Source organism: Triticum dicoccoides, chromosome 7B (assembly GCF_002162155.2).
Source record: "Triticum dicoccoides isolate Atlit2015 ecotype Zavitan chromosome 7B, WEW_v2.0, whole genome shotgun sequence".
In the NCBI taxonomy this organism is placed as follows: Eukaryota; Viridiplantae; Streptophyta; class Magnoliopsida; order Poales; family Poaceae; genus Triticum; species Triticum dicoccoides.
The window spans coordinates 502,269,902-502,280,708 of NC_041393.1; the positions used below are offsets into that span (position 1 = coordinate 502,269,902).

General features: G+C 41.3%; 1 protein-coding gene across 1 annotated transcript in view; it reads right to left on the reverse strand.

The window, feature by feature from the left end:
• Positions 1-965: 965 nt before the first annotated feature.
• LOC119339041 (60S ribosomal protein L13a-like) overlaps positions 966-10,807 on the reverse strand; it is a 17,117-nt gene continuing 7,275 nt past the window's right edge. The window contains exons 2-5 of the mRNA XM_037611226.1: positions 4,065-4,318; positions 2,766-2,882; positions 2,593-2,680; positions 966-980 (exon numbers count right to left, since the gene is read on the reverse strand). Coding sequence (XP_037467123.1) covers positions 966-980; positions 2,593-2,680; positions 2,766-2,882; positions 4,065-4,318 — 474 coding nt within the window. The remainder of the gene's footprint in view (positions 981-2,592; positions 2,681-2,765; positions 2,883-4,064; positions 4,319-10,807) is intronic.

Here is a 10,807-nt window from a genome sequence, read left to right on the forward strand (position 1 = left end):
ATTTATATCAGACGGATAGGAAGGAAACAATGACAATTTTGCAAAAAGATACCCACACCCCTCTTCACATTTGCAAATAAGGTCTTCCCTCGTTCATCCATTTCTCCCCACAAGATAAACTACTCATACAAATGCATCTTGATGTTCCGTGCAACGCATGGGCATCTTGCTAGTAACCCTCATGTCATTACAAGGAATACGTCAACTTGTGACCATCACTATTGGTCACTGAATGGTCATTGTTTTCCATTTGTGACCTTTTTTGACCAAAAATAGATGGTCAAAAGCTGGCTACCATAAACTGAAATTAACGACCTTCATTGTGATAAGGTCATTGAAGGCAACAACCAAAACAAAAGGTCGTTGATCCTACGACCTTCTGTTTTGGTCGCTAGCTGTCTGCCCAGGCCAAGTCGGATCCGACGTGGCAAAATTGTGACCAATTGAATTGGTCATTGGTAAGATTCAGCCCGGTCCAATTCGGTGTTCTAGATGGGCCAAGCCCAACAAATACTATATTTCTATTATTATTTTTCTTATGAATTCTATTGGGCTACATGGGCCAAGCCCAATATTTTGGCTTTTTTATTTCTGGGCTTTGTCCTTTTACACTCTATTGATTTCCTATTTATTTTTGGAAAATATATTTTGGAGCTGGTCCAACTAGTCATGTTAATCTCATATATTGATCGCACACATCAGAAAGTTACTGACTCATATTATTTCATAAGTGTGTTGCATTGGTCAGGTTCCCATCTCACATTCATAATCAAATATTCCAAACAAGAGAACATGTGAAATTCGTCAAATAACACTAGATTAGTGTATTACAATTTCTGTAGACTATTACAAACTAGGTACACCAGCTATTACAATATTACACTCAAATAGAACAGACAACTCTTTGTTGCATAGCACTTAATGGCTTCATGCTTTTTCTTCACGTCTTCACACTTCCAACTTTCTTAGGCCTGGAGCTCCTGTAAAAGAGGAACCAAGTAAAGAAGTTACACGCAGCTATATTTGCTACAAATCAAATATCAACTCGATATTTATGTACACCATACAGAAATTGTTTCCAGTTAATACAAGTTCATTTAATACTCAACTCCTTTATTTGTGTCCATTTAGTGCAAGTTCATTTAATGATGCAAGCAAACAATGGTATTAATTAAGCCGGAATTGATAATTACAAGCTACAATAGCTCAAAGTGGCAGTAGCTAAAATGAAAGCATTGTTGAAAGACAAACAACAAGAATCATGAGTAATGGATTGAACTCGAGGCTCTATCTTCATATTAGGTAACAGAAAATTTGCAAGAAAGAACATGCTTCCACCTTGTTTCAACAGAACTTTTAAACTTAATAGTAATGTGTGTTCTTATCCATGGCATTATCAGTTTTAACCAAACCAGAGAAAGTAAAGGAGCTAATAGTCCAAATTCAGGTCATGTTATCATATCAGGTATTGCATAAGGACATCTAGGGACATATATAAAGCATGAGATTAATATAAGTTCTTCCATGATCAGAAAAGACCATGAAACAGACATTCTAAAACCAACTAAAATCAAATATAAGTTCTTCCATTATATTTACCTACCTAACTTGTACAGCAGTACATACCAAAATACAACATTAACTTGTTCAGGAGTGCATACCACATGGAGTGGAGAGCATATACCACATGGTTCATTGCAAGCACAGCAAACAAGCACATCAATATTGGGCATGAGAATGGGAAGGCAGTGTAAGTAAGTAATCATACTTGATGGGCTCCCTCCTTTGCAGATGAGCGCACCGCAGCAGGCGTCGGGCACCATGAGCTACAGGTCCCCTTGAACACTTAGCAAGTGCATGAAACAAACTCATGTTACTAGCTACAGTATAAACTTATGCACGCATCAATTTGAAGCCATCCATCATACACCATAAAAAAAGGCTAGAGAGGATTCGGGAAACAAAAGCAAACCTCTCTCTTTTGGCACTCCTTGTAGTCGTCGAACTGCTTCTAGCACATGCTTTTGTCCTGGTTGGTCTCCAGACCTGGGGACACAACACGTCATCAGTGATCCACCACAGACGCACAAAATTTAGTTGCCCACTCAACTGGAAAGTGAATAAGCTCGACACATCACTTACAAATAAACACTAGAGTATGATAAAAGAACATCACTGGTTGTAAGGTACTAATAAAAGAGCTAGCCTAGAACAAAGCAGTGGAGCGTGACAAATTACAGAAGAAAATAGCAAAATCCTGGGCTATAAGCTAACAATCTAGCCATCCAGTGCAAGGGAGCAAGATTTTGCCAGGGGAATTTGGCACATTTTTTGCATCCGGTCAGCCCTCCATGATCCCGCAATGGGGCCAAGAATAGGAGCACAGTACTACGACTAGTTCATAGGAGCTATGGTAGAGCAGATCACTGATGATATAAATTACAGAGGAAAATAGAGCATCTTGTTCGGTGATTAGTACAACTAGACCACTTTAGTTTAGCATGACAGAAAAGACTAATCTTAACACACTCGTAGCAGTCGAACACTAGCAACTAGTGAGCACTGAAGAAACAGGACAAGGAAACAACATACCCTGATGGTGTCGGCATAGTTCCATCCGACCTCCTTGGAGAGCTGGCCGAGGAGGCAGTGCTTGTGCCTAGGTTGCAGCCTTAGAACCCTGCAAAAACCACAAGCCATGTCAACATCAAACACACATACAAGACGCACACTGAGATCTAAACGACAGTCGGACGCCGACGTACTTGAGTGTGTCGGGGATGACCATGTGCTTGGTCCTGTCGTACGGCAGCGGCACGCCCTCATACGCCTTGAGCTTGGCGAGCACGGCCTCTCCCCTCGCGGTCTTGTGCGGAATCATACTGCAGAGCGCCACCAAAACACAGCATCATCAGAACACACAAACCCAAATGGATACGAAGACGTACAGAGAGAGGCGGTGTAGTGTATGTGCTTTTGAAACATGCTTAACAAGTTCCCCTTTTACATCAGTTTCCAAACGAAGCAAGCTGCATGATGTGGAAGTGCGGCAGGACAACAGAACCGTCGATCAAGCGGTGGTTTACATTGCGGTGGCATTTGTTTCAAAAAAAACATTGCAGTGGCATTTGGAAAAGCACATGTTCTCTTTTATATATGCCCTGGGACTGGGATGTATCAGTTAGGTTGAAATCGTGTTTTGTTGATGAGAATGTCAGAAAAAGCATACTGAAATAACCAAATATTACCTGTAAACTAGGTTCCCCCCCCCCCACTAAGTCGATGAAAGAACATTTCACTAGTACTCCAAGGTCATAGTTTATATAATCAAATTAAACTCATCCATCAGATATGATGGGCAGCAGCACCATGAGTAAGCATAGCATTGCATTGCAAACTGAAAGTGTGCGAATCCGACATGTCTAGTTGAGTTGAACAGGTAGGCCAGATTCGATCACTTGTGTGGGGTTGGTTTGCGTGCCAGCACCAGCAACACAATGCTAGGCTACCCCGCAATCCTCCATGTCCCAAGTGTAAGTAAGACTAAATAAAGCTAACATGGAATGGCACAATACAAAACTGAAGCAGAACAACTGCTGGAAAAACACACCAACCAACGCAACGCAAGGCTCGCTAATACTTATCACTGAAGAAGAAAAAGAGATGAAAACTACGGGGCTTGCGCGAGGTGGTGAAGGGAATGCGTCGAAATTGTTGGCGCCACCTGGCAGGAATTCGCCAGAACCAAAACCAATCTGCCAAACTAAAGTAGTAATGCTAGCAGCAAAATAAGCGCAGAAGTGGAGGAGGAGGAGCAGAGCAATCCGTTACCCTCCTAGTCGACGGGGAGGGAAACCTGCCGGAACTGGGCGAGCAAGGGGCCGTCTTCGAGTGAGTCTCGTGCCGCCGCCGCAGGACCCTGCACCATGAAGCGGAAGCAGAATCAAAAGGGGAGGAATAAGGCGGCCGACGGTTACCGGGAGCATGGGCGGCCGGGCGGGGAGAGGAGAGGTGAGGAGCGGCCGCCACCCACCTGGGAATCGAGCGCGGCAATGGTGACGTACCCACGGATGGTGCGCCAAAGGATCTTGGCCGGGGCGCGGAAGTGGATGGGGCCGTGGGAGGGCTTGGTGTTCATCCTCTTGCGGAGGAAGTGGAGGTATTTCATATTCTGGTGGACGAGACCGCCGGACATGCAAATCTCCTCGAAGCGGACCACCACCAGGCGTTGCCCATTGAGCAGCTCCTTGGTGATGATCGACGCCAGGTGGCCGAGCATGTGGTGGTGGGCGTCCCAGTGGTGGCGACGACCCAATGGCTTAGCCAGATGCCGCCACCGAGGACGATGAGGGTGAGGACCAGGACCCCCACGCGCGGTCGATGGTGGCGCCCATGTCCACGACGACCTCCGTCTCAAGCTAGTGGAGGGGTGGGTGGCGGAAAGGGGAGGGATCCGGGGTGGGGAGGGGAGAGGAGGGTGGCGGCGGCGACGATCTGAGGTGGGGAGGGGACGGGTGGGTGATGGCGAGGGGAGGGATCTGGATCGGGAGCGCTAGGGTTCGCTGCGCGGGGAGAGAGACGAGTGGTGTGCGGTGGTTTTTTTAGGCGTAGCTCGCGGTGGGTGGGTGAGAGGGTGAGGTGCGGGCCGTTGGATCGAGGAGCATCTGATGGTGATTTATCCACGATCCGTGTGAGAGGCCCCTCGACCAATCAGAATGCAGTATACATGTATGATATTTTGACCATTTAAATTGGTCATAATCAACTAAAAGTTAGGTGCTAAATCATGTTAGCTATTTTATTATGACCTAGAAAATTGAAAAAAAAACTTCTCATTGTGTCAGCAAATTTGACTATAGTTTTCAGGAATAATCATAAATTCAAATAAGACAAATATTTTTTAAAGAGTTACGAGAAATTAGTTCTTTTAAATCATTTTCTCATTTTTGAGTGTCCAAAATGAGTTATTTTGTGAAGGACCTATCATATATTTGTTACAAATTTGGACCAAATTAATTTTCTAAAATATCAGGCCATATTTAATGCACAATTGACCAAATGGTTGGGTGTCAAAAGATTCGATCCACCTCTGGTGAAAAAGACAAATTTCCGCCGATTTAGTAGGAAGCGGGTCAAATTTGAACTGCAAATGCCTCATAGTTTGCACTTTATTTTTTCCAAAAATAATGTATAGGTACATAAGTATCTATTTAATCATAGAAAAACAAAAAATTCCAAGATTCAAGCACTAGCGAGGAACGGTCATGCCTGCCGTTTTGACCGCGTTTTCAAACGGGCATAAAAAATTCATACAAAATCAAAAAATTAGAAAACCTTCGCATTGTGTCATTATATGTGGCCATGTTACCAGAAAAAATAATAAAATTGTAATACATCAATTATTTTTAAAAAGTGTTCTTAGAAATGAGCTATCATGTGTGAAGATTCATGGTTTTCAACCCAAATGCTCAATCTTATGGCCACATTCATAGCATAGTTTATCCAAATGATCTCATATTGTTTACAAAGGTGCATCTTGGAATGAAAAACAATGTTGGCTAAGGAAGTTTCTATTTTCTTTGGACGAAAAATTCATTTTTCATTTTTCGAGTGCCCAAATGAGTTTTTTTGTGAAAGACCTACAATATATTTGTTGCAAAATTGGACCAAATCAAAATTTTAAAATATTAGGACATATTTAATGCACAATTGACCAAATGGTTGGGTGTTAAAAGATTCGATCCACCTCTCATAAAAAAGACAAATTTCCACCGATTCAGTAGGAAGCGGGTCAAATTTGAACTGCACCTACCTCATAGTTTGCTCTTTATTTTTTGCAAAAATCATTTGCAGGTACATAAGTATCTATTTAATCATAGAAACACCAAAAAAATTGCAAGATTCAAGCAGCGAGGAACAGCCATGCCCGCTGTTTTGACTGCATTTTGAAACATGCATAAAAAATTCAAACAAAATCAAAAAATTGGAAAACCTTTGCATTGTGTCATTACATGTGACCAAGTTACCAGGAAAAATAATAAACTTGTAATACGATAATTCTGTTAAAAAAGGGTTCTCAGAAATGAGCTATCATGTGTGAAGATTCATGGCTTTCAAGCCAAATGATCAATCTTATGGCCACATTCATGGCATAGTCTGTTCAAGTGATCTCATATTGTTCACAAGGGTGCATCTTGGAATGGCAAACAATGTTGCCTCAGGGAGTTTTCATTTTCTTTGGATGAAAAATCAATTTTCCATTTTCCGTGTGCCCAAAATGAGTTTTTTTGTGAAGGACCTACCATATATTTGTTGCAAAATTGGACCATATAAATTTTCTAAAATACTAGGACATATTTAATGCACAATTGACAAAATGGTTGGGTGTCAAAAGTATTGATCCACCTCTGGTGAAAAAGACAAATTTTCGCCGGTTCAGTAGGAACTGGGTCAAATTCGAACTGTAGCTGCCACATAGTTTGCTCTTTATTATTTCCAAAAATCATTTCTAGGTACATAAGTATCTATTTAATTAGAGAAAGATCAAAAAATTCCAAGATTAAACCCCTAGCTAGGAACGGTCATTCCTGTCGTTTTGACCGCATTTTGGAACGGGCATAAAAAATTCCAAAAAATCAAAAAATTGGAAAACCTTCACATTGTGTTATTAAAAGTGACCAAGTTACCAGGAAAAATAATAAACTTGTAATACGACAATTCTGTTAAAAAAGGGTTCTCAGAAATGAGCTATCATGTGTGAAGATTCATGGCTTTCAAGCCAAATGATCAATCTTGTGGCCACATTCATGGCATAGTCTGTTCAAGTGATCTCATATTGTTCACAAGGGTGCATCTTGGAATGGCAAACAATGTTGCCTCAGGGAGTTTTTATTTCCTTTGGATGAAAAATCAATTTTCCATTTTCCGAGTGCCCAAAATGAGTTTTCCTTGTGTAGAACCTACCATATATTTGTTGCAAAATTGGACCAAATCAATTTTGTAAAATACTAGGACATATTTAATGCACAATTGACAAAATGGTTGGGTGTCAAAAGTTTTGATCCATCTCTGGTGAAAAAGACAAATTTCAGTCGGTTCAGTAGGAACTGGGTCAAATTTGAACTGCAGCTGCCTCATAGTTTGCTCTTTTATTTTTTCCAAAAATCATTTCTAGGTACATAAGTATTTATTTAGTCAGAAATATATGGTTTACTGGAGATATGTCGAGGTTTGGACGGTTCTCGCATGCCCGTCGCGTGGTCACCGCGTGACCGTGGCGTTGCCTTGCGTTCTGGGTGGCCTAGGCATGTCTAGTGGGTTGGTCACTCCCCAGGTTGGTTCTAGGAAGAAACTGACAACAGAAGAATCTCATGACGAGACCAAACTATGCCCAAACATGAATTAGTAGCCAAGTGTTTGATTAGCGGTACAGGAAATGCACATGGCCAATGGGCGTGAGTTTTGGCTAAGGATGATCACCTACTAAGAAGACTGTCTTCACAAATTTTCAGATCAAAAGGAGTAGCCTAGGTGGTACTTGCTTTGCAAAGTACCGCACTGGACAGGAATATGAATGTTGAAGCTGGGCTCAAAATAATGAATGGATTGAGCTAAAATTTTGTGGAGGATGGTTATTTGGGCACAGGAAAGCACTGTAGAAAATTAATACAATTTGGACATGCCAAAGTGGTACTTCCTTCACAATGATGTTCTCTGGACAGAATCTTGGGAAATTTAGCGAGAGAAATTGGATAAATTAAATGAGCTCAAATTTGGTGTACGTAAGTTACATAGGCATATAGAATATGTGGCAAAAATTCAACTCATTAGGATATGCATAGGTAGTACTTCTTTCACAAAGGTTCTAGGTGGACAAAAACTTTGGAAATTTGCCGAGGAAGATTTACTGGGAAAATGGAGCTGAATTTTGTCATGAGGCAATGATTTGGGTTGGAAAGAGTGTCCAGAAATTTTGAGGGAAATCAAGAATATATAAATAGCACTTCCTTCACAATGCTCTTCTCTGGACAGAAACTTCAGGAAATTAGTGAGAGAAATTGGCTAAATGAAATGAGCTCAAATTTGGTGTAGGTAAGTTACGTAGGCACATAGAATATGTGGCAAAAAATCAACTCATTAGGATATGCATAGCTAGTACTTCTTTCACAAAGGTTCTAGGTGGACAAAAACTTTGGAAATTTACCGAGGAAGACTTACTAGGCAAATGAAGCTGAATTTTGTCATGAGGCAATGATTTGGATAGGAAAGAGTGCCCAAATGTTTGAGGGCAATTAAAAATATATAAATAGCACTTACTTCACAAAGTGTTGTTCTGAACAAAATAGGAAAATGAATATTGTTAAATTATTTTGAACTAGGCAAGGAAGGGTTTTTTACATATTTGACGAAGATATGACCCAAAGAATTATGAGATTTTTTTAGGAATTTTGGGAATGACAGAAATATAGGTTGCTTCGTAACCCAGGGCAAAAATTGACATGTGGATATGAAACATAGGCAAAACTGATGAGGTGGCGCCTAGTCATATTAATCCACCACAATTTACAAGGTTATGACCATCTATATTGGTCGTGATAAGCTAGAAATAAGGCAGCGTACCAGTGTTGTCTGCTTTATGACCATTTCATGTAAGGAAATTACGACCTTTCTGACCAAAATGGTCATTATAGTTCAGGGTTTGGAGCCCCCCGAACAGCTTTTGACCAATTGGTCTCAAATGGTCGTAGATTTATGACCAATTCTTCCAGGGTCACTGACAGAAGGCCACAAGTTGACATATATCTTGTAGTGTGTTTCGATACTTTAGGCCTATTTGAGCCCCAACTAGCTCAAACTAACTCTAACCCATGGATCCAAACAGGGCCAAAGTTAGTCTCGGAAAATGCATTAAGCCCTATATACATGGACAGACGGAGTACATGATACTAGCAAACGCTGACCATTAGTAGTAGTTCATTGGTTGGTTTCGATTTTTGATTTTGTTGTTGTGCTGCTACCATCCAATATTCGTGTGTGGTTTTTTCTAGAATAAAAAAAGAGGTAGTACTTACTGTGGGAAACATGAAGTGATGGTTGCTTCTCCCGAGCAACTTGTTACTCTGGGAATATTGGAGTAGCAGCGGATTCAACAAAGAGAGAAATGATGATTGCTTCGTATGAGCAACTTATTGTGGCGAATGTGGGGCTATGTGATTTGACTGCTCACTAGTCATTATTACTGCGGTGCAACGACCGGGGTGAATCTTCAGGTGGATCTGTATGAAGGATATCCCACATGTCGGCGAAACAAAGTTAATTATTTCTGGCATTGCTATCAATCCTTTAGGATTTGTTTATATGTACGCATAATTTTCCAGCATGAGGCTGGTCATAGCGGGGAGTAACTTAGACTAGTAACATGCATAGTGGATTAGTCTATGTAACTACCTTCATACTGGGTAGTAAACATATGGATGGTAACATGTAAGTCTTCATTAATTGAGATATAGACTCATTTTACCTTGGGGTGTGTTATGTTACAGTACAATATTATGTTACCACAAGCATATCTTTCCTCATTAACTCCATGCCACATAAGCATTTTTTTTCTTGGGATATGATATGTTACTACTTAAGTTACTCCCACTATGGCTAGCCTAATGAAATTGTATTGTGATGCTATGAGGGTTTCAATTTAGGATTCATGTGTCCTCTTTCTTCAAGATTGTCTCATTACAACATTCCATCATCAAATACAAATGAAACAACCATGGCTGCTAATTCATATCAATGGTTCACAGATCAGAGCCAATATTCACATCACAACTAAAGACAAAGTTGTGAGAAGGTATACAGATAAGGAAAAATATATAATTGATCGATGTTGTTCGTAGGCATGGCTCCATTTCCTGGGCACAGTGTTCATTGGTTGGCAGCTAGTTTCACCCAGCTCTGTAGCCAAAAAATAGGTGTATGGAGCAACACCACAATCCGACCTTTTTGTGCAGCTCCACTAAAATCGAGTTGATCATCCTTGTTTGCAAAGATATTCAGTCAGTGGAACCAGATGATGAAACATAACACACACAAATAGAAGCCGATCACCTCTGCGATCTCTCTTTAGGACTAACTACTTGTTGGAGAAGATTAGGCACGGAGTTGGATGAGGAGGATAGCAAAGCCAATCTCCCTTCCTGCAGTCCCACAGAAATGTGAAAACGTTGCCCGTGACATTTTGGCGGAACTGCACAAAACACTCTTAAGAAAAAAAGTGATTTGTGCATTTCACCAAAAGGTCGCAATAGCAACAAAGTGAAATGGATAGCCCTATTTGCAAAAGGATGTACAAAGGAAACAATTACTGCCCAATAACACGAGTTGAAGACACATACGCCGACAAAAAAGAAGCATACTCCATGTAATAAGGGAAAGATAGCAGCATGGTGGTTTTATCAAAAACAGTTTGAGGACGAGATTGCAAGATGGAAAGTACGCCGGCCGAGAGATGTTTTAAGAAAACAACTAAAGAAGATCCACATGCAGCAACATGGGAAGATGGGCAGTGGAGCAGGGCCGGAGGAAACTGTACCTGAGGGTCGTCGGGATGTAACTAAAAGGGCGCCAGTGGCAGGGATCTGCCTATACTGCGGCAGCGAGAAAGTGGTGAATGCCCTACCGCGCCGAAGCTTGGTCAGAGAGAATGGCGGGTGCCGCAGATCGGGACGTGCTGCCTCGACACCGTTGAACAGAGAAGAGATGCACATCCACCCTTTCCGCCGGTGGACGGGAGGCGTCCGGATCAGTGACC